Genomic DNA, 25,208 nt, shown 5'->3' with positions numbered 1-25,208 from the left:
ACAGATAAAAGTAAATTTGGTATGGAATGGTTTATAAGAGTTAGAAACTTACTCTGTCTATATGAAAATCCTGGCCTGTTTGCAGCCATCAAGGATTGGAGTTAGATAGCCCCAATTTATAATTTGGTTCCCAAGGAACCCATTCGCATACCCCTGTGCCCTCTCCACCTTAAATTGTTTTGGTGAATTACAAGTCACACTGTACACAAATGTTTCCTAAACAGTCTTTATTATCTGTTGTAAAATATGACTTTTCAATTTACATACATTTGCATAAAATTAAATAAAGCATAGGGACAGGGAACACAAAAGGCTAACAATTCAGCAGGTTTACACAATGAAGCAGAGCAATTATCTGTGATGTCAGAATAGGGGATTCCTGTAGACTGGGCACAGTGGTCAGGTTCTCCCCCTACTTGTCTTCTGTCCATGAAGGTCACATGACTTTAAAGTTTTCTTTATTGCTTTTTATGGAATATGGTGTTCTGGTTCTCGTTGTTGGGCTCTTGCATAACAGTGATGGGTTTGCTGGATAGAGCTGCTTCTCTCATCTTGTAGTACACAAATTCATTCTGCTGAAACATTCTGAGTTCCATTTCGGTCTGACCCCTCATCACCTGCCAGGTCACAATATATAGAATATTATAAGTAATATTATGGTTGCAGGCTTCTAATGACTTATATTGTCCAGTTTTGCCTCCTATTAAAAATATGTGCTACAGCACTTAAATATATTAAGTTTGAAACTTTAGGTTTCTCTTAGCCCCCCTGCAAAGAACATTTAATTTTACTTTAATTCTCTAAGCCTATCACCAAACTTTCATGAGTCAGGAATGTTTGGAACACCATAAGTTTTTATGTGCAGGTGACAATCATGACCCCCATTTCTTGTCCTGTTCTCACTGTAATAGGAAGCAAGCTGATAAAACTTAACAAAAAACATTTACCCTTCCCAAGTCTATCCAAAATAGAGGGGGGTATTCAAAGTTGACCTTGAATTGGCATCTGACAACTTGTTTGGGTGAATTCCAAGATCATCAAACCAAGTGGGTAATTTAATGGTTTTCACTGTCTATTCTTTATATTCAACCTTGGGTCTTGCATGAAGGAAAATTTCCTAGAACATCAGGACCATTTTTGCAAAGTGACGCCACCTTTACAGGCTGCAAGCTATGAAGGGTGCTGCTCACAGAGTTTGCTTTAAGAGGAAATGTTTTTGTTTTTGAAAAGAGACTGGCTTTAGAAACATTTACAAAGTTTTTTGTACAAGAGATCCTACAATTCTTCTCCATGTATCTTATAGGAGTCTTTTTTCCTAGTAGGTATTAATCAGAGACCCTGAGACTCGACAACAGGGGTCTTCAAACTTTCTCAACATTCAGCAGACTAGCTATTTATATACCCTAGGAGGGCTGGAATGTAACCGCTGGAAATAAGAAATGCCCCACTGTCAATGGTCAGTGGGATCGGGCAATCTCCCAGGCCCCACATCTACACCCTACAAAATGGTCCCAACATCTGTGGTTACTGGTAGAAGGAATAATTGGTTTGGTGGAGGAAATAGTGCCTTATTGTTGGTATCAGTGGAAGGAATGGTGTCCCATGATTGGTATCAGTGGGAGAGATGGTGCCCTGTCGTTGGTGTCAGTGGTAGGAATAGTATCCCAGTTGTGGTGTCAGTAGAAAAAGTAGTGCTCCTATCTTTTGTGTCAGTGGAAGAATGTTGCCCTATCATTGGTGTCAGTGACAAAAATAGTGTCCCATATTTGCCACGAATAGAAAAAGTACTGTCTCAGCTTTGTGGTCAATGGAAGGAATATAGTGTCTCAATATTGGTGTCAGTGGGAGGAATCGTGTCCCAATATTGGAGTTAGTGGGAGGAACAGTGTCCCAATATTGGAGTTAGTGGGAGGAACAGTGTCCCATTATTGGTGTCAGTGGGAGGAATAGTGGCCCATTATTGGTGTCAGTGGGAGGAATAGTGGCCCATGATTGGTGTCAGTGGGAGGAATAGTGGTCCAATATTGGTGCCAGAGGGAGGAATAGTGCCTCATTATTTGTATCAGGTTAGATAATAGGTTGTGGTGGACCACTCATTTCCTAATGCTGCAAAATATTTCAAGGTAGATTTAGTTCCCCATCAGTGTTATCTCTTTCTGGGTATTATATGGTGTGTCTTTCTTTTAATTTGTAAATACAATCCTTTTTTTCTCATGTGTTTATAAATGATGGGTGCAGATCGGTGCGCTCTGTTCTGTTTTTGTTCAGTTGCAGTTTTCGAAACTTTTGGCTAGTAAAAATTCTTATATGAGCTTTTCTTTTTAACAAGTCTTTTATTTGGGCTACTTTTTCTATTTTTTATTGTTTAATATATTGAGTGTTGTAATTGCCTTTTTCATGGACATATGTTTACCTAATCAATAAATTTACTGATGATTTGCTTACTGACCTCCAGATCTTTGGTAATAGGGTGCGTGGGTCCATGAGTAATCAGTAGAATGGCATAGGCTTTACAGATCATTCCATGCCCAACTTCAATGAGTCCAGCATGCCAGTGTGTGACTCCTGCCCTCATTACTGACATTCCAAGCTGGGCATTGTTTGGGTGATATATTTTCCTGTTAAAAAATGCATCAGTGCCATTACAGAAAAATACAATATATTTTAACTCATTGTATATATAATTTAAAGATCTTTACATGTATTTTTATATATGCTATGGAAATGCAGTTAGATTACAGTAAACCTTTAGGTAACCAAAAAGTACTTTAGCTCCATATAGTATATTTGCAAATCGGCATGTACATTTCATGTAATGCATTTAATGTAACATTCTTCCTATTAGAATAGTAGTCCTTTATGGACTGATGCTGCTTATCCACTGACTAATGATTGGCCGATAGGAGGTAACCATTTGTGTTGCTCCAATACAGTAGAGAAAAGTCAGGTCACCAGGCTGCTTTGACCTGTATAATGGCCTGAACTGCATAGGCATGGGCAGAAACATAACCCTTGCCCGGTAGGACATCGCCCGGTAGGACATCTCATATACTGTATATTATGTAGCTGTTTTGTAGCAGATTTTACATTCAGTTTAGCAATTCTGAACCAAAATAACTCAGAAGAGGCAACCAACAAAGAAAATTAATTCAATACATATAAAAAAATTTCAAGGAAAAAAAAACATGTATCACTGAAAAGAGAACGGTCAGCTAAACATAGGTATCATTTATCCGTCTTACTTACAAGTATCCATCTACCATCCTCTTGGCGTTCTCAGCAGCCTCCTCAAACATCTGCAGGTAAGAGAGGACTTCGGAAGATATGCTCAGAATTCTCAGCATGTGAATGTTTGTATCAGCCAGAACTGGTTCCTGCTTCTTCAGGCATTCCCGGCAAAGCTTAATCACCTGGTCACCAAATGGAAAACAGTGTAAACAGTTTTTTAACATCGAACTATAGACAATCCTGTAAAGACCAACTGTATATGTAATTTTACCACCTACATTTCAATCCTTCAATGTTTAATTGGCCATTGGGTTACCTGCAATAGCCTCCTGTGGTCAGCTCTTACTAGAGTTTTATTTGTACAATGCTTTATGAATATACAAGTTTGTGTTATTTTCCCTTACTTTCCATAGGTTTCCACCTATTGGGCCTTATTTAATAAAATTCCAAAAATGTAAATATAAATATGTATCCTTTACATATTGGGTCTGATTTATTGAATCTATCCAAGATTGGAGAGGATAGACTATCATGTGTGATCCAGCAAACTGGTAATGAATTTGGTCAAGAATGGAAAACATTTGCCAAGTAAAAGGGCATGATTTTACAAAACTCCATTCCAGGTTGGTTGGATCACACATTATTCTAGGCTGCTTTTCCCATCTAGACTAACACCTCTACAAATATTAGGCAAAGGTCGATAGGAATTGTTCTGTACTTGCACAAACTAGGAAAACATTTGCACAAACCATATCTAAAGTCTGGTTAGCTATCATATCTACATTTCTTCTTCTTAGGTTGAAAAATATTTCACTTTTTATTACATTTAAAATGTTTGTAAGACACTAATTATTTTTATTTTATATAAACATGAATACTAAGTAGTCCTTTTAAAAAAAGAAGTGTAGAAAAGGATACCTACCTCATGATATGCCCCTTCAGAACGGGCTTGATTGATCTTTTCCATGGTATTCTGTGAGAATTGTATAACCTCCTTAACAACACTTTCTGAAGGCTGCAAAAAAAATAGTTGCTGTATGTATTAGAAAATGAGAAATGCACAGATTTTAGTAGCCACGAGGTCCCAAAATGGACTTCCATTAGATAAAGCTGCCGAAGCACCTAATCTTAAAATACTGGCCCTGATTTATTAAAGTTCTCCAAGGCTGGAAAGAATACACTTTCATCTGTGAAGCTGGGTAATCCAGCAAACCTGGAATGGATGTCCTAAAAGTCATTAGCTTTTTGTTAGCAAATGTTTTCAATCCTGGACCAGATCCATTTCAGGTTTGCTGGATCACCCAGCTTCACTGATGAAGGTGTATTCTCTCCAACAATGGAGAACTTTAATAAATCAGGGCCATTGTCTCTACTTAAACATATGCCTGCACCTTGTGATGGGGTGGCATCAATACTGCACTGCTCTAGAATTCAGAACAGAGTTGAAACCCTCAGGTAGGCTTGCACAGCGGGATGGCTATCAACTCTATCAGACTTGATTCAGAAGCCTGTAACTTGACAGTCAGCATCTGATCACACATAGTCAAACCCACTGCTTTCTGTATTGGCAACACTGCTCTATTGCTGAATTCCTTCCATAGAGATCTGCAGTGACTGGAAAGAGAGTGTATGAGACAGAATAGGGGAGGGTTTGGTTTAACTGGAAGACAGAGGATTTTTTAATATTATTATTACTATTTTCTGTTTTGAGCTTGTGTATCACTTAGTAACTGGATTTGGTATTTGCTTAGATTGTCATAGTGGAACTTTACCTGTACTTTGGTGTTCCACAAGCTGACAGTAATCACAAAAATAAACTTAGCTTTGGACTTAAGCTTTGCACCTTCACTGTCTCATGAAACAAGCCTGTCCATTTCTGTTCAGTTTCAACATGAAAACAAATATTGTATCACTTATTTGTATTGGTGAACTAAAATTCCACTGGTAAAAAATAGAAATGTTATACTTTGATAATTGTATTGCATGGAAAAATGCACATACACAAGGCAATATCTTGACTTCATTTGCACACTAATCAAACAGATCAATGAAACCTACTGCCAACAGTCAACACAATGAAATCTAAATGACAACTCTCCTACCTTAGTTTCACCATCTTTGACAGCCAGCAACAGGTCATCTTTAGTCTTCTTAGTGCAGTGCTCACATGTGCAGTCAAAATAGTACTGTTTCTTTAGCTGTTTTCTTCTTTCTTCGCTTAGATTAAGGAAATCTACATAGGATACACTGAGTTCTTCTCCTTTGTTGATCTTTCCGAGAGAGCGAAGTTCAATTCTGTAGTAAAACAAGCATAGAATATCAGATTCTGTACACCTAAGAGATAAGTTCAAGAGTAGGCTAAGCAACCCCTGGCGTTCCAGCTAGGGACACCATGCAAGATTGGTGACTGCCAGGTTGCTTAGGGTTGTCAACCCCTAATATTTTTTTAAATTACATAAAAAGAACCTCTACCATTTGAAAAATGTTACTCATTGATATCAATGTTCATGCAAGTTATCACATATTTAAAATGTGTGTTTGCCAAAGATTTTAGGAACTACTTTCAGCAGACTTCTCAAGTGAGAGTTGGACTATGAAGTGGATTTTAGAATATTACTGCTTTATGAGTTTTATCATTCACTGCTATAAACAATTTAAAGGTAAACTTGGATATGAAATACAATGTCATGCATCTAGATTCATGTTATGGTCTCGAAATTTCCCAATATTTTTTTTACTTTTCACTTTTACTCAAGTTTCTGTTCAAACATTAACTCCTGCAAAGTTGTCTGGTTGCAAAGTGGTAATGGTGGCTCTGGACCAGGGAAGAATTTATGAAAAATAGGCTCTACCCACTTCCCAGTAATGCCCACTACATTAAATGTTGCTGCAGATAGGAGATGGGTGTGTGGTAGGGGCTGAATTGTTCTAAGTCACGGGGGCTTCCCCACACAGACATTCCCGTGCTGCTCCAAATGTGCCGGTAATGGGGAGGATGCAGGTGATTTAATCTAATTAGAATTAATAGGTAATACATGTATTTTAATGTATTTCACAATAAATGTGATCCCCATTAGAGATCAGGAACCAATCTGGGTGGTTCGGGATGATGTCAGCTATGACATAGTAGCCATATCAGACTATATATAGTCTTTATATATAATATAATTTACAGTTTATTATATAGTTGGGATGTTTTACAATGAATAGGAAAGCCTAACTTAGCTCTTCCTAATTTTGACAAACAAATTCTTTTTTAAAGTTTTTCACTTTTCTCTAAAACTGATTGATGAGCAACATACTTCAAATTGGACAGATCCTTTTTAAAGGGTCAGTTCAACAAAAAATGATATTTCAGCTCTTGGTAGATTCCAGTTGGTTAATTTTACCCATTCACTTCCTGTGTTTCTTAGGTATATCAGTAATTTCTGCATCTGACTTCACAAGTGGCTACCTGTCACAGTCATTGCAAGGATGTTTCACCATCAAGATGAATGATTCCAATGGTTAGCATTGAGTAAAACTCAATAGCATGGGTGCATAGCTAGTGAGACCTAAATTTCTAATATAGATATAAAAAAAGCCGGTGAGTCTTATGACCTAACATGATCTGCCCATAATTTTATTGTTATTTCATAATGTTATTTTTTTTTAAATTTCCAAGAGGTCACCTGGTGATTTTCCTATACTAAATTTCCTGTTTACTTTAGTTGATAAATATCAGTCTTTTTGTATTTGGTATTCCCAATCAACTTAAGTTTTCAGTACTATGTACCAATATCCGCAATATATATTTTAAAAAAAATCATATTAAGAGACCTGGGATTTCAAGAAAACTCTCACATAAGAAACTATTTAAAGCTCCAACTAGAGCTGAGATATCAGTTTTAGGTAGCCTGACCCTATAAGTCAATATTAGTTGTAAATCCTACGAGCATGCCATCACCATTCTCTTTACCATCGCAGTCCATTGTCCGAACTCTCCATGTCATTCAAAAAGTTTTATGCAGAAATAAATCCATCCTGTGCATTCCCAGTATTTTGCACTAATTACATTTTTCACAACTTTACAATGATTAAAAATATATACCGTATATAACAACACAAATTCGGACAGGGTAACTAAAACAACAATATGCATATGCTTCATGTGGCTTTTTCATTTCCAACATATCAATTTATAACAGACCTTCAAATAAAGGATTAGCCAGAACATTCTGTGAAAATGTTAGTATAAGATGACTATGTAGATTACATGAGTTACAAAAGTCAATTACTTGTTTAATCACGGTGTTAATATTATAATAATGTAATAAAATATCTTGACAAAAATGGCAGAGATATTCATACAATGGCATTTCTTCTGCACCACCAAGATATTGGAGGATTGTTCTAAGTAAAGACTGGTGGAATGAGTTGCACATACTGGGCCTGATTTATTAAACCTCTCCAAGACTGGAGAAGATAGAGTATCACAAGTGAACCCGAATGAACCTTCTTCATTGAGTGAACCTTTTCCAAGACCAGAGAAGATAAACTACCATGGGAGAATCTGAATAAATCTTCTCCATCGAACCATGGGTGAACCTTTTCCAAGACCAGAGAAGATGAACTACCGTGGGGGAACCTGATTGAATCTTCTCCATCAAATCATGGATGATCCTTTTCCAAAATTGGAGAAGATAGACTATCACTGGAGAACATGAATGAACCTTCTCCATTGAACCACGGGGGAACCTTTTTCTAGACTGGAGAAGAAAGATTTTTTGAAACATTCCAAGTTTGCTCTATCACCCAAGTTCTCCTATGATAGTCTATCTTTTACAGCCTCGAGGAGCTTAAATAATTCAGGCCCACTGTCTAGAGTCTTTAAATATTTTGCAGACACCTATAGTGGGAGATTTCTGGTGAAGGTACAGAATGAGGGAAGTGGGATGCAGAAATTGTGATGTTGGCGTGATATAAGTAGACTGGGTAAGTTAGCTTCCGGCATACACTCCAAATGCTGCTAAAAACGTTGCTTGAGTCGGTTTATAGGTAGAAATGTATGGCTTTAGGATTTAGCATATAACTTTTGAACTTTTCTCAAAAAAAAAAAAAAACCTGGTCTGCCTTTTTCTTAAAGAGTTTTTTGTGGATTTACCTTTAAAATCAAGTCAATACTGGTATACTATTTTGTTAAGATGGCCACATGTGATCTAAATATGTATCTGCTGCCTGAAAGAAGAACTGTTTTAGTACCTATTGCACCAACAAGAAATTACAACATCTTAACATGAAAAATGGTTTAAAAAAACTGTTCCTCCCTAACTATGGCCTATCGTCTGAACATAATATATATCATTTTTTTCTTAGCTAAAAACCCCTAAGTATAAATCATGCTTATTGGACCACAATACAGCTTCCTCCACCAGTTTTGTTATTTGCACTACAGAGTAGATATAACAGATGCAAAGTAATTCTATTACATGTTAGACTTCATAGTGAAGTTATTCTTTTTTAGTAGGTTTATTGGTGTTAGAGAATATCATTAATTAGATCAGGAACAGAATTCCAGTTGACTAAGGTTCATTTTTATTTCACAATCGGTATTGACAACAACTCATGCTCATATGATATCATTGTGCACCAAGGAATCAGTGAGGTGGGAGGTGCAATGCATGGAACAAAGGGTGAGATTAGAACAAGAGGGTCAGGCTTCAGAAAGAACGGTATTAATGGTGCTCCCAAACATGATCACATGGACACAATTACGGAAGAGGTGATGGGAATCTGGGAGCTAGGACATGGAGTGGTTACTGGATCCATGTGATGGGGAGTGAAGGATGGACAAGGATAATTTGGACACCGACCCACCTCATCTGTGTATGAAACATTGATTTTACAGCCTCATGACTGAAAAACAAAACAAGAATCTACAATGCATATTGGTAAAAGTTTCATAGAAAAGGGTGGGATCATGGGATCACTAAGGCATTCATGATTTACAGAGGCTATGTATCAATTCAGCTTTCATAAGTTTCAGTTTTCATTTTTTGATTTAGATACTCCTTGCTTTCTGTCAATCAAATCTCCTACAATTTGTATATTATATTTTACATTTATCAATTGCTTTTTTGCTTCGAGTGTGATACATAGCCTGTAACATTTTTTAATGTTTGAAACCAAAAGTAATATTTATAAATTATAGTTTTCATTCCAGTAACATATAAACATGATAGTTTAAATAAGTCCTCTTATAAGTCATTTGTATTTTTAACATAACAATATAACATAATAAAAGTTTTTATAATTTTTAAACTACTTTAAATACAGGCCAGTAAAAATGCACATTTACAGGATTCTGTATTGTAAACAAATTGTTCCATTTTGTAAACTAACAATCTTATAACCTATCATAAAATCTAAGGCTAAAGCCAAATACATGGCAAATTTGGCTACTTCAAAGTACATGGGTTGTGTGTGTGAGCCTATCAATGACCAGCTAAAAAGACAATACCATTTTATGATGTTCACGTTTAATATGGTGTAAGTCATTGTACAACTGGTTTAACAGGGTCCTGGTGTCTAATGTTTAACTTAACTTAGGGCTTAGTTCATAAATACATTAACTCTGAGTTCACTTGTGTACATTGATTTTTTTTTAACAGAAAGGGGTTATTGACTCCTTCACAGGACCAGTAAATATGCTACAAAGTTCCATGGTGGTTCCCACTAATCAATAACTATTAAAATGGGAGGGATACAAGAATAGAGGTACACAGAGCACATGGCCTTCTTGTAGGTCTTCTGCACTGGAAAGACAAACTTATTTTAAGAAGGACACATAAACCTAAAATAATTGTGAGTAGGCAAGTTCTTTATTGAAGAAGAGATATGCTATAGTCTGTCCCTTTTGCAATAAAGAACCAGCCTGCTCACAATTATTTTAAGTTTAGTTGTAGGAGATATCATGAATTGCTTTACTGTAAATTGATTCCAGGGGCAGGCAGCATGGTGGCTCAGGGAATAGCACTCCAGCCTTTGCAACACTAGGTTCGAGTCCCAGCCAGGACACTATCTGCATGGAGTTTGCAGGTTCTCCCGATGTGTGGGTTTCCTCCCACATCCCAAAAACATGCAGTTAGGTTAATTGGCTTCCCCCTAATATTGACCCTAGACTACATTAATGACATATGACTATGGTAGGGACGTTAGATTGTGAGCTCCTTTGAGGGGCAGTTAGTGGCATGACTATGGACTTTGTACAGCACTGCATAATTGGATTGTGCTATATAAATACTGTGTAATATTAATTCCATGGGCCTGATTAATTAAAGCTCTCCAAGGCTGAAGGGGATACACTTTAATCAGTGCAGCTGGGTGAACCAGCAAATCTAGAATGGAGTTCTTAAATTTAATTTGCTATTTGTTAGCAAATGTTTTCAATCTTGCAAAATATCCATTCCAGGTTTGCTGTATCACCCAGCTTCGCTGATGAAAGTGTATTCTCTCCAGCCTTGGAGAGCTTTAATAAATTAGGCCCATGGAATCAATTCATAATAAAGCAATTCATGATATCTCCTAGAACTAAACCTAAAATAATTGTGAGCAGGCAGGTTCTTTATTGCAGAAGAGACAGACTACAGCAATAAAGAACTTGCCTACTCACAATTATTTTAGGTTTAATTGCTTTAATGGCGCTGCAAATGCATCTTACCAGCACGGCAATATAACCTAATACCATGCGTTGTTGTGCACTGGGATTTTATAAGTGCAGCCTGCACTTTATTTTTGTGTAATGCAGTGCAGTGGGCTGTCAATTCAAATAGATAAGTACATTACACTAGAAGCACCTTCATAGCACCTTCTATAGAAGGACTATATTCCCCTTTTAATAACTCTTGAATGCTCCATATTACCAGTACAAGCATTCAGGGAATGTTGAAAGGCATTCACCTTTCGTACACCTTTGTCACATGGCATTTGCAGTTAGACATGTGGGAACTGTACATGTCTCCTTCACATCACCTGCCACCTCTTGTCAGTCAGTAATCAGGATCAGCTGTTCCTGGGGCCGAGGGTAAGACAGGTCAGTGATACCTCAATGAATGAAATGGCTTTTAAATGTCATGTTATAAGAACACATAAGACTCTGCTTGTAAAAATGGTTTTATCACAGCATGCTAAACTAACTCACTAATAGAGAAAGACAGATATTGATATATAACAACTTCTGGTAATGGCTCTGCCAAAAAACTGTCCCTATTAAAGGTCCCATTTTATCCCATACTATAGCTGAGGTTAACTTCTAATCCTTAAATAAAAGTCTTGTCTAGCACAAAAAAAATGATTTAATATTATAATGTGTTTTACTTATTCAATTGACTAGCACTTCATTTTCTTTGGAATACATCTTAGATGCATCACATCTAAGCACACCTTCTATTTTACATTAATTTATCAATTAATTTATAAATGTGTGGTGGGTTGTTTGTGTATGTGTGTGTTTTTTTTTTTTTGTTTTCTTTTTTAAGCAGCAATATCGCCAAAATAAGGCTATAACACTTCCTCAAACATGAAGCCCTAGGTATTCTTTGGTATAATGTATACTTACAGTGGGCAGCATGGTGGCTCAGGGGTTAGCACTCTGGCCTTTGCAGCGCTAGGTCCTAGGTTCAAATCCCAGCCAGGACACTATCTGCATGGAGTTTGCAGGTTTCCTCCGGGTACTCTGGTTTCCTCCCACATCCCAAAAACATGCAGTGAGGTTCATTGGCTTCCCCCTAAATTGACCTTAGACTACATTAATGACATATGACTATAGTCATATCATATAGACTATCGGACGAGAACCATTGGACATGTGTACGCAGTCTTGGACTCTTCAAGAAGTTTATATTGAGGGAAGATTCAACTCTCTATGTGTTCTGGTGACCATTGTCACCAAAAACAGAAATTGAAGGGAATCCGAGTAGTTTCTAATTAACGTTTTTACATTTTTGTAATGTTCATGAGCTTATCAGACATTTTATATTTTGTATCATTCATATGAAATCTGTATTTTACTTACAAACATTTCCATGCTAATGAACCAAATATCTTCTCCCATAGAAGCCCATAAAAAAAGTCCAGGTCTCAGGGAGCCTCTACTAAAATAAATTAATTGCAAAATGCCTTTTACATTGATGGTTACAGTGAAAAATGTCCTTCCTATTGTGATGGTCTGAATTGAGCTTTTATAGACAGACATTGTGGTCAAGTAGCATTAGACCCCAAACTATGATGAGAATATCAGATGGAAGGATGGTCAGCTTAGGGAACCCCTAGCAACCTCTGGGGGAACTCTTGTTGAGAGCCAACCAACTAGGTGCAAATAAGGAGACTTCTTCTGTATCTATTGCAGTTCTTAATTTTTGGGGGGCCAAATCTGCGACTCTGCCTAAAGTTTTATTCTAGTTACCCCATACTCTCCAGAATATTATTCTCCAGTAAATTTCCCAGTAAAGATGTTTCAAGACCAGAACTGGGCTTGAGCTTTCCTGTGCTGAAAAAACATCTGTCCCACTATGATCCAGTCATCGGGGATACAAATGTCTTTGTCACAAAGACAACTCCGATCATATTTTTACAAAGAATAAATGTCAAATAGCACTACATCTTGTCAGCCGCATATGGTGGGCTCCTATTTTTAGGACATTTAGTATGTGCATATTGTGACATTATACTTTCCCTACTGAACAAGGACTAAACAAGGACACTTAAGGTCATGAGATGAATGTTCATTAACAAGACACAGGGCTCTGATATTACATCTGCTCTGACATATTTATAAACCTTGCTATATTAAAAAAATTGACTGCATGTTGCATTACATAATATCAAGAAGCAAAATGTACCTAAAAATGTCAATCTTGTTGACTTATTAAAAAAATGTTTACATACCTTTTTGTAATATATTACATTGGAACTAGACTTTCTGCTTTCATTGAAAAATCTACGTCCTTGCCTCTGTGTACAGAGCTCAGATCAGAGCTTACAGCATACTTTATTTTCAGCCCTTTCTAACTGTTCTAAGTGTCACTTTTTGCTGCACGTTTCAATCACCAGAAACCAAATCAATTTTGCTTTCTGTGCTGTGGACTCAATATGTGCATACTGAGTTTTTTTGTAGAGTTATCAAAGCTACAACATCAATGTCAAGTGAAGCTGCAAAATTGCAGCAGTAGCCCATGTATGCATCTGTCTTACAACTGCCCCCAGCACTGTCTCCAGCAAACTATAGGACAGGGGTCGGCAAACTTTTATGGCCAGTAGGCCATTTCAGGGGGGGGGGCAGGAGCACAATAGGCTGGATTCTGATTCACCCCTAATGGCTCTGCCCCCCACCAGGGAACGTCCCCTAAAGTGAAATCCCTCTCCTCCGTATGGATTGCAGAGGAGAGAGATTTACCTTCAGGGAGCTTTCCCTGTTTACTGGCAGAAGTATCAGGCGGAAGTATCAGGCCCACCGCGGTAAATAGGAGAGCCACAGCAAGGAGGCAGCACCGGAGCTCCGGAGGCTCCGGCTCCGATAGTTCGTAACGCCCCCTGGCCGATCCGGCCGGCAACCCGCGGCTCCGGAGCTACGGGATGCCGGCCGGCATTAGGCCAGATCGGCCAGGGGGTGTTAGGTTGTAACGAACTACCGGCTAGGCCGTATCTGGCCTAAAGGCCGGAGTTTGCCGACCCCTGGTATAGGAGATGTGCCAAACACATGACTTGGTCCTCACTGCAGAATCCTATATCTGTTTCAGATTGTGACATAATACACCCAAGTAGGTTAAATATCTAGCAGACAAATGTGTCCAAGTAATTTTGAGTGAAGGTTTTTAGGTTAGACTTTTTGTGATAGGAGGGTGCGACATTAGGAAAAGTGTAGCTATACTTTTTTTATATAAAAATAAATATTATATTATACTTTATAAATATACCTATAGAGGTAAATGTATACGTATAGAGGTAAATATCATTATCATTCCCCTCAAGAACAGGAAGCAAAAAGTATGTTAGGACTAAAAAACACCTTCCATCAAAGCAGCTCTGTGACTACAACTCTAAGGTAACAGGTGTGAATTTCAGTTGTGTATTATGAAATTGTATGTTCTCTTCATGTTTTCATAGGCCCAAAAACATACTGGTAGGTATATTGGTTATCCCCTAAAAACTGTCCTAAGATAAGTTAGATTGTAGGATTCCGAGACATTTATTGACATGACTATGATCTCTGTTTTGAGTCCACAGAGGTGAATTGATCTGATAATATTGCTGGGGAGTTTATTCCAGAATATACAGACAGCAAAGAAATTTACAGGCTGCGTGGATTTATGACTGAATAACTTCTATTTGTAATGCACAGAAATATTGAATATATATTGATATGTTTTTATTTTATCAATTCATACATTGTAAGGTGTCTCAAAAGCCTTCAGAGAGAAATAGTTATTTAGTATGTTCCAGGACAGACTACCGGCTCTACTAGTGGGCAGACATTTTTACCAATGATGCCTACACTGAACGCTAACTGTATTTATTGTCCCCTGATTACTGAAAAGGCCACAATATCTTATATATTAATAAATGTCATTCTAATATAGCATTGCTGTGTGAATTAGTTGACTTACTTGCCATTGTTGAATATAACCGTGCAGTTGGGCCAGCAGTCGTGGTTGACTAGACAGAGATTAGGAAAAATTCCAACGCCAACAGCTTGAAGACCTCTTTGGTCACTTAAAGTAAATCCATTGCAGCTTATCTTTCCATTAAACAAACAACACACAGAAGAGAGAAGAAACAGAAGAGTCAGTGAGCAAATATGAATGTGGTAACCACATATTGTTGTCTCTGAGACAGTGGTATAGAATCACCATGAACTGTGGTTATATCTGGGTATGAATGAGGTCTGCTTCTCCATCATTTAAAGACATGTAGTAAGCTTAACAAGTATGTTGCAAAACAACTCGTTACCAAGCTACCGAGCTTCTTACCAAGAGAACAAGGGACTAAAGGGACAATGGGACGATAACTTTCAGGTCTTAAGCTGCGTACACACCTGCAATTTTTCTCGTTGGAAAGGATCTTTCACGATCCTTTCCAACGAGAAAAGACTGCACGATGCATGAACGATGCTGTACATACAGCACCGTTCATGCTCTATGGAGAGGGGAGGGGGAGAGCGACGGAGCGGCACCCTGCTGCGCGCTCTCCCCTTCCCTTTCATTAGGATCGGTCGTCGTCCATCGTCCATGGATCCGCCAGGACGGTCGTCGGATGATGGACGACGACCGACTGTACACACGGCAGATTTTCGCCCGATAATTGGCCGATACCGATTATCGGGCGAGAAAAATTTGCCGTGTGTACGCAGCTTTAGGGAACTCCAGCTATAATTACTATATCCACAGCTCACAGCACATTAGTGTGATAAGACACTAGATAGTGAGAAGAATGCCTCCTACATAGTTGGCCAGATGGAAGGCTGCCACCCTTACAGATAGCCAAAACGATCATTGGTATCTGTTAAACTGACTTGAAAGTCAAAAATCGCTTGTTAACCCCTAGCAACCCCTGGAGGAAACTTAGTGATCCATGGAACCCTGGTTGAGAAACACTGGTCTAGAGTGTTACTGTGAAGCTAATTTCACTAACCTAATCAACCTAGCTGATCCTCAATAATTGATCATCTGGAATTTAGGATGATGGTCCACACGTAGTGAAGCCCTCAAACACTACAGCAGTAATAGGATGATTCTAGTTCCTGCTACAGCTCTGTACCGTACTTGCTTTTTAAGTAAATGCTTGACTTTATTAGCCTTAGCCAGCCTTAACCTTCTTGATGTCCTGGTGATCCCTTGGGGATTACCTAACTTTATCAATTAGGTCTGCCTTAAGCTGCGTACACACGGCAAATTTTTCTCGCCCGATAATCGGTATCGGCCAATTATCGGGCGAAAATCTGCCATGTGTACAGTCGGTCGTCGTCCATCGTCCGACGACCGTCCTGGCGGATCCATGGACGATGGACGACGACCGATCCTAATGAAAGGGAAGGGGAGAGCGCGCAGCAGGGTGCCGCTCCGTCGCTCTCCCCCTCCCCTCTCCATAGAGCATGAACGGTGCTGTATGTACAGCATCGTTCATGCATCTTGCAGTCTTTTCTCGTTGGAAAGGATCGTGAAAGATCCTTTCCAACGAGAAAAATTGCAGGTGTGTACGCAGCTTTATGGAAACGCTTTAAATAAATCTCAATTAACGACCTTCTCTTAGTGCACATTAGAAACCGGTCAAGTAAAGTAGAACTCATCTCTCTTCCAGGCTATTGGACACTCAGTATCATATAATTCTTTATTTACCATTCCTATTGGTTTCCATTTCAGTTGCACTATTTTTTTAATGACATGTGGATGGTTTGGGGGGCAACGAAGGAAAAAAAAAATAATCAAATAAATTTCAGCTTTTGTCTTTTAATTAAGATTTCCAAAGTTAGGACTTACCACTCCAAAGATGTGAGAGATGTATTGCATTCCATACTGTTTACCCTGCCAATAATCAAGAAAGCTTTGAACATCTTCCATAAGTCCATTTTTCTCCTCTTGGTCAAAATTATCGAGGTGGCTTTGGAGATCATCTACAGCGACTAAGCATCCCTCAGTCAGGCCTCCTCCTTCTCGCTCTACCCGCCACAAAATTCTAGCTGCAAGCCTGGTTATATAACAAAGACACATGTTTTATTTTATCATATAGGACAACCACAATTCAACCAAAATTACATTCTAGGGATGCCTTTGTGCCCAGATAAATCATCACGGAATGTGCATTAGATGACAAGACACTGAACCCAGCAGTTGGAGCACAAATGTCTCTCCAGTCATATCACTGGATGGTAAGTAAGTCTTATCGCCTTTAGAAGGAAGCAAAATAATGTAAATAGCAAAGTATCTGCTGTACATTTTCAGTAAGAAGATCTAATTTTTTGATTCGTACAAAGAAGTTATCAATGTAAATGGTAAAGCACAAATAGAACATTACTCACCCAAAGTGCTCTGAATATGTTTGCTCATTTCTATATCCTCTGCATATCTATTTTTATTTTCAAAAAAACTTTCTATGCATTATAACTTACCGGATGTTTTCATTTGGTGCTTTTCCAAGTTTCTTAATGGCGGCACATTCATGTTTGTGGTTCACCCAGGATTCTTTCTGACAAGTACGGTCACAGTAATGGGCAAATTTACACTGTCCACAGCGCTGGAGCTTCTCCTGCCTCTTGAAGCATGTGTGACACACACTGTGTGTAAGGCTGAGAAGAGAATTATAAAAACATTAAAATTATTATATCTTGTAACCTCGTAAAACTCAATAAAAACTAACAAAACAAATCGAATTATAAAAACAATATTAGGAGATGATTATAAGTCCGCATACTTGTGTAATATATTGGTTACCAGTGTTGTGCCCTTCACTGTGTTTTCCTAAAAGATGGACCCCAGTCTTATTAATAATTTCAATGCAGATTGCAATCTAAAGTGTATCTAGAGAGTCAAACCTATTTTCATTATTTGTGTTATGAATAGAATGGTGAGGGGTTTATTGGGTTTTCACTGCTGCCTGTTCAGTCTTGGTAACTTTTGTCACCAGGTCTAAAAGTGAGGTAAACTTTAGATTTTAAGCTTGGAACACTTGTTATAGTGACAGCTGTCTTAACTTTTGTACACAAGCTGTATACTTGTGGCCCTAGATGAACAATTGTGATTGTCTCAGGCGATAATCAAGTGTGTGCACAGCTGTTCCCAAGCGTCTTTTAGCAATTCACTGTGGTAGACCACTATATGACTGAGCGGGGATGGTCACTGTCATTTCCTAATGGGGAGGACACAGAGGGGATCCTCCAACTCATCCATTGCTCTCCATAGAACACTGCTGAGTGTATAGCTCTAGTCTGTTTTACCATCAATGGTAAAATTCAGGAAAGACTGTTTTCAGCAACAGAAGATAGATGTCTGCTGCTTGTGTGCCACTTAAAAAAGAATTAGCTTCAAAGATAAATGGGACAACAAGAATAAAACTCACTTGAAAGAGGTTCTAAAAATAATCATTTGTCAATCACGCCTGATACCCTGACAGATTGTAAAGTGTAAAGTAAATATTGCAGCCATTTGGTTGCCTCCTGAATCCACTACATAGACCCAGGAGCTCATTTATAATGGAAAGCAGATAACACTATCCACCCTTTAAATTGTACTTCTTGTATACAATGGCCCTGATTTTTTAAAGTTCTCCAATGCTGGAGGGAATAAACTTTCACTAGTGAAGCTAGGTTATACAGAAAACTTGGAATGGATTTCCTAAAAGTCATTACCTATTTGTTAGCAAATGTTTTAAATTTTGGACCAGATCCGTTTCAAGTTTGCTGGATCACCCAGCTTCACTGGTGAAAGTGTATTTGCTCCAGACTTGGAGAACTTTAATAAATCAGGGCCATAGACTACAGCCAATCTTAGAGCAGGTTGTGATCAGGCTTTCATATCAGCTTGGTTTGGTGTAGCCATACTGCTCCTTTGTAAATGGGCCATTTAATATTTTTGCAAGGCACCTTACTAAACCTAACATCAGGGGTGCTGTATTAGAGAAAAAAATATCAGATATTTCCCAGGTTTGTGCAAACACCTTTTTCCTGCTTCGTTGGTTGCAAAGTAGAGCAAGCCGTATTGTTATTGCTATCTGCAGTTCTTTGAGAGATGACCCATTATAAGCTTAACACGTGGTACCTGTATTAGAACCGGTCTCCACTGGCTGTAAACTTGACGGCTCCTGAAACACCCAATAAATGTCTCTCAGAACTGCAATTATGTTATTCAATGTGACATTATAGATGGAAGTGGCAGCTTCATGCCATGTCTAAAAAAATGCCCAGTGCAATGTTCAAGGTCGGCAATGCAGAAAATGTGAAAATGCTTCCACTGGGAATGCATTAGGCATCCCAACAGTTTCATTGACGTAGAAGAACATTCTGAATTTTATGAGAGGTCCCAACACGTACCCAAGGACAGCACTAAATAATGCATATTGTTGTGCACAAAACACACAATAATGCATGAAGACTGCATGTGAACACACATTGGGCCTGATTTAAGAAAAATCTCTAGGACTGGAGAATATACACTGTCATGGGGGAACCTGGGTGATTTAGCAAACCTGGAATGGATTAGGTCCAGAATTTAAATCATTTACCAACTAATGATTTTTAGGAATCCCATTGCAGGTTTACTGGATCACCCAGGTTCTCTTACGATAGTTTATCTTCACCAGTTATATAGAGAACTTAATAAAAGTGTTTCTACTGTTTGTGGTTTTTAGGGCTAGTGAAAATAAGTCTATTGTTTTCTCTTTATACGCTAAGTAGATTTTCAGCAAGTACAGAGTAGTCAAGCATGGGTAATCCTTATGGATACACGAGTGAGTGAGTATAGCCAGTGAGTAATATTTACCTGATTACCAGATGAAAAAGCTTGCAAAAAGAAGATGAATGCAGCCACCCAATGTAAGAAATTGTAAGCTGAAATAGATTGCATCTCTGATTTTGGGTATAGATAGGATTCAAGAAGCAAACACTGAGAACATTTATACCACCAGCTTCAACAGGGCACTGGATAAATCAGTAAGTAGAGGTGCCCATAGACAGGAGATGACAGTTTGGATGTGGCAATGTGGCATTTCTAATGAGGTTCATATTTATATTACTGGCTGAGGATGTTTTGGAGAATAGGAGTCCCTAAACCCTAAAATGACCATACTCCATACATACTGTGCAATTTCTGTACTGTAGAATTACCTTAGATAGATATATGGCTATAGTTATAAACTATATTGAGTTTTTCCTAAATCATGCAGGGCCTGGCACTACATTGTTGCTCAAACACACTCTTTGTTTTCATCAAACTACTGCTTGGCACAGATGCCTATCCATGGCCATTTCCAAATGTGTTTCTATGGCCAACCTAAAACAAAACCCTCTTCATTTGTGCGTCAGTCTGTCTCCAGCTATTCTGTAATACATTCTCTGTGGCCTGGGTAAAAGTGTATGGTTTATATCACACTAATGACAGATCATTTACTAAATGTCACCATCTATTTCCTGCTCTCAAAGAAAAACAAGCCTGGATTTTATTTGTTGCACATTGTTACATAATTGCCAGGTACTTTAGATAAATGCAGGACTGAATTCAAAGGTTTTATTCTGACCATAAATAAAATAACCACCTCTTAAAACAAATGACAATAATAAATGGACTCAGATGCATATCAATGCAAAAGTGAATAGATCTGAAATGTTTCTCCCTGACTTTGCATAATGAATTTTGATAAAATGCACAAAACCATCCATATATGTAGGAAGTGGCTGAAAAATGCTGCAGATCAGCTAGCTACCTTGAGATTAAAAAACAGGCTCTATATATAAATGTTTCCACCCAAGATTTACCCAACTATTATACAAAATGTACACATTTTTTCAATTGGATTAGATTCAATTAGAAAATATGTGAATCAACATCATTCTAAGTGTTCCACCATGTAAAAGCTTTTGGGTAAAGGTCGGATAAAAACCCTTTTGCAAAAACAAACTTTTCTCTAACTCCTGATAGTTTTTGTTCCCTGTATACACTGCCTTCTGCATGACTAAAGCTACGTACACACGTCAGATTTTTATCGCCCGATAATCAGCATCGGCCAATTATCGGGCGAAAATCTGCCGTGTGTACAGTCGGTGTCGTCCTAAGCCGATCCTAATAAAAGGGAAGGGGAGAGCGCGCAGCAGGGTGCCGCTCCGTCGCTCTCCCCCTCCCCTCTCCATAGAGCAAGAACGGTGCTGTATGTACAGCACCGTTCATGCATCGTGCACTCCCTTGTCGTTGGAAAGGATCGTGAAAGATCCTTTCCAACGACAAAAATTGCAAGTGTTTACGCAGCTTTAGAATAGACCTAGATAGCAAAGCAGGAGTTACATTATCAGTGGCCACCCAATGGCCGCCATGCACTTAGAGTGGCCACTGATAATGTAACTCCTACTCTACGGCTACGTACACACGTGCAATAATTATTGTTGAAAATGAAGGACTAACGACTGATCATCTGATAATCTTTAACAAAAAAAGTGCACAACGATGGGCCAACAACGCCGATGAATGAGGAATGTCGCTGGAAACAAACGACCGCTCCAGTGGATCTGATTGGGCAACGATCGTTCATAATCTGTTGTGTGTACGGTCGTTCAGTGACCGTGGATTGTTCTGTGATACACTTTCTCCTGTACATGTCACTTCCTGCATCATTCAAACAATCGTATCTAGTGTGTGTACATGGTTGGTGGATTATATTTGAACGATCGTATCATTTCAGCATGCACAGAATTGTGCACATTATGGTCGTTCAATATAATTATGAATAATCATTGATCGGTCAATAATCGGTAGTTTTCTAATGACAATTATTGCACGTGTGTACATAGCCTTAGTCTATTTTCAGCAGTGCACCATGCAAAGTAAGAAAAGAACAAAAAACCCTACTGCATGCATGAGAGCTACATCATCATTGGCTATCCAATGGCCAAAAAGCATCATAGCCAACCCAGAAAAGTCAGCAGTGGAGGTGGCAGCTGCAGAGGATGAAGAAGTGACCCATCCCCTGGAACCATCATGGCACAAAGAAAGAGATTGGTATGTGCCATCATTTGCATGTATGCCGTGTATATCTGCTGAGTATGGAAAAAATCCCACCCACACCAATGAGTTTTTTCCCACTTTAGAAAACACCCATGGCAATAGTTTATGATACACGTATGCGTTGGAAAACTAAATGTCATTTAGTTAAGGTTAATATCTACTTTAATTACCTTAACATGTAATTAAAAAAAAACATGAAATAAATCTTTTGGATAGTTTAATGCACAAACTCTTACACCATTGTTTATATGGGGAGGAATTCCAGTCTGTACTGTAGATACTGTAGAGCTTCAACTTTTAAAGCTGAACTCCAGCCCTACTGTCTACATTGCCTATTCTGATTTTCCTGAACACTGTGAGCTTCTCACAATGTGAATTGGAACCTGCAGTACCTCCACCTCAATTCCTGGCTAGAGGATGTCTAGTATTAGGTAGCTCTTTCCTCTGCAGGATGTCCCCGGCCCAACTCTTTCATTCCTAGAATTTCAGTTCTCAAACACTGAAGCTCTTTATCACATGTAGGCTTTATCTACAGTGGTCTGGATGTATAAAGGGACACCTACACCTTACTATTGACATGCACCCATCAAGGCATTTTTATTTTGGCATAATTCTTCCCATGAGCCACCCTATTATTTGCATTTGGCTTCTTGAGTAGATTGCATTAAGATAAATTCAACTTTTATACAAATCATATGCAGTTGTAACTGAGCCAATTAAACTGAGCAGGTTTCAAAGTTGGATTGGCTCAGTTTCACATCAGTGTAATTTGCATTCAAAATCACAAAAGAGGCAAAAGAGGCTGGGGTTTTTTTAACCGGCAATTTTAGATTATATTTTAGAAATCAAGTTGAAGTGAATTAAATTACATTCACAAGTTTCAATACAATACAAAATAAATGTTATATGTTGGTCTCTCCCATTAGGAACTTCATGGAAAGTAGTACCTTGTATGTATACAGAGGAATCCGGGATAGTTAAGTACAAAAGTATATAACCTCTCTTCCCTGACGCATTTCGCCTACAGGTTTCTTCAGGAGATTTGTAGAGAGTGTTATGATATAATGGTTAATATACTTTCTCACAAGGAAAATTGCTCAAATGTAAAAACAAAGAAGCATCCCAAAATACCCCTCTCTCCCCATTTGCATTGCACTTCTGCATCTATTTGTAGAGATTCCTAGGAAATGATGAGATCCACAAATAATGCGAGAAGACACTTCAGTCTAGGACAAGATTACTTTAACGCGCTGTACAAATCCCCTGAAGAAGCGTGTAGGCGAAACGCGTTGGAAAACAAGAAGGTATATATTTTTGTACTTACCCTTCAGTTCTTCCCATGAAGTTTTTAATGGGAATGATCAACATTTATACTATATACTTATAATTAATATAATTTGATGTCTTGAAAACTGAAGAATATAATCATTTATGGTGGCCTTACACTAGAAACTGGGGGCACAGCCATTGTAAATGATTGACAACTGCATCTAATCACCAGCACAGCCAGCCCGGAGCACTAGTTATATATATATATTATACATGTTACTGTACATTTATATTACAGGTTTTAGTATTTTTATGCACTCTTGTTTCAACAGTTTTTTTATTTTTTATTCAAAGTTTATATTGGACATACTTTGGTGAGTTATGCCTAAGAATTATATTATATATAATATATGTATATATGTATATATTTATATATATATATATATATATATATATATATATATACATTCATGTTTTGCTACCTGTTAAGGGCCAAAATCCGGTCCAGCACCTCTGTGGCCCCTGAGTAAAAAAGTTTGCCCACCCCTGAGCTAGGTGGTATTAGACAGAGAGTTCCAGTTTGAAGATAATTAACAGAGTTTGCGTTCATTTTACGTCTAATGTCTTTTCACATCTATTAGTGTATGCATGGCCACTTTGAGACAGTTGTCACCATAACAGGTGTCCCCAGTGAAAGGATTCCCCACTGGTGACAGCTGTAAAGTTTGTATTCCTAACCATCATTTCTTTCATATCTACTGCCAATAGCCAGCAGAACAAATGGAGATAAAATGGAGATGAAATGGAGATTAAATACACTCAAACAAATGGAACAGTGATACATATACAATGAGTATTGTATAAACCTCTAAAATCAGTGTGTGTGTGTGTGTGTGTGCAAACCCAAGAAATGCACTAGAATGCACTAAAACAAAAGTTAAAGGTCAAATCAATCCCAAGTAGTGCATAAGGAAAAAGTGATTGTTATAAAATGTTTCAGAGCAATGAAAATCTTCCAGCATTCTAACATTGTTGGGATAATTGTGTTTTAATTGGATAGCAATTACTGGCCAATATAAGGCAATGGTCTTTTTTAAAGAGCAGATAACCTGCAACCATTCTGGTTTTGCCCTGACAGTACCAGTCTGGGGCAATAAAAAGGGTGCAGGGACACCAATAGCATCCCCCCAAAACTGGCACTGCCCTAGCAAAATCAGTATTTTTGGAACTTATGAGTATGTAAGAATAACTGGTGGCCAGGCAAACATTTATGGAATGCCCAGGGGCTCTGTTTTCTACCCCTTTCCATAAAAGCCCAAAATAGCCGGTGGCACAATGACATTGAACAGAGACATTTTCCAGCGAATGTTTCTTGAAACCGATGTAAAAAAAATTGCATAAACTTACTTGTCAAACACTACAGCGGCATAGGATGTTTCTGCGAAGATCACGTCCCCAGCCCAAAATTCCTTGGTGGCTTTCAGCCCTCGACCTTTATTTTCAGGGTTGAAAACCTCTACGTTTTCCATGTCTTATCCAAGAATGGGACAACAGTGAAATGAGCCTGGCTGATAATCACAACTTCAGTCTTTAGTCACGTCTGCTATTTCAGCACCTTCACATTCCAGAAGAGCAGTCCTATAAAAGGAACATCAGCCCCCCTTCTCCTCTTCTCACGCCTGGCCCACCACTTGAGGGTGACTACTAATACTAAAATTCTGCCAGGCTGCTGGATCTGCTACTGAGCTGCTGCAGTGTCTAAGGTTATGAATGCTCTGCCAAGCTGCACAATGCACACCCACAATGATCTAGTATATTCTTCCATTTAACCCAAGGCCCTACGAAACAACTTGTCCCTATTTTTAGGAAGCAGTTGCTCCCTCGCGTCAAATCACAACAGCTGAGAAAGTATAGGGTAGATGCTGCTCTGCCTCTTTATAGATCTCTATAGACTATAAAATAAACTCTATACCA

At 38.3% G+C, this 25,208-nt stretch overlaps 1 protein-coding gene across 2 annotated transcripts; it reads right to left on the bottom strand.

The window, feature by feature from the left end:
- Nucleotides 1-212: 212 nt before the first annotated feature.
- SMYD1 (SET and MYND domain containing 1) lies at nucleotides 213-24,945 on the bottom strand. 2 transcript variants are annotated; one of them, XM_072406621.1, is made up of 10 exons: nucleotides 24,642-24,945; nucleotides 17,369-17,545; nucleotides 16,740-16,947; nucleotides 14,871-15,001; nucleotides 9,085-9,123; nucleotides 5,331-5,523; nucleotides 4,151-4,243; nucleotides 3,247-3,410; nucleotides 2,450-2,618; nucleotides 213-617 (listed from the first exon to the last, which is right to left on the bottom strand). In XM_072406621.1, the coding sequence occupies exons 1-10, from the start codon at nucleotides 24,761-24,763 to the stop codon at nucleotides 459-461; spliced, it is 1,455 nt and encodes a 484-aa protein (XP_072262722.1). In that variant the 5' UTR covers nucleotides 24,764-24,945; the 3' UTR covers nucleotides 213-458. The 2 variants fall into 2 exon arrangements, with proteins under 2 accessions (XP_072262722.1, XP_072262723.1); XM_072406622.1 differs by lacking the exon at nucleotides 9,085-9,123.
- Nucleotides 24,946-25,208: the final 263 nt, after the last annotated feature.

The sequence above is a fragment of the Pyxicephalus adspersus genome, chromosome 3 (genome assembly GCF_032062135.1).
Source record: "Pyxicephalus adspersus chromosome 3, UCB_Pads_2.0, whole genome shotgun sequence".
In the NCBI taxonomy this organism is placed as follows: domain Eukaryota; kingdom Metazoa; phylum Chordata; class Amphibia; order Anura; family Pyxicephalidae; genus Pyxicephalus; species Pyxicephalus adspersus.
The sequence above is the reverse complement of the archived record's forward strand: the minus strand, read 5'-3'. Positions and strand labels throughout refer to the sequence as shown.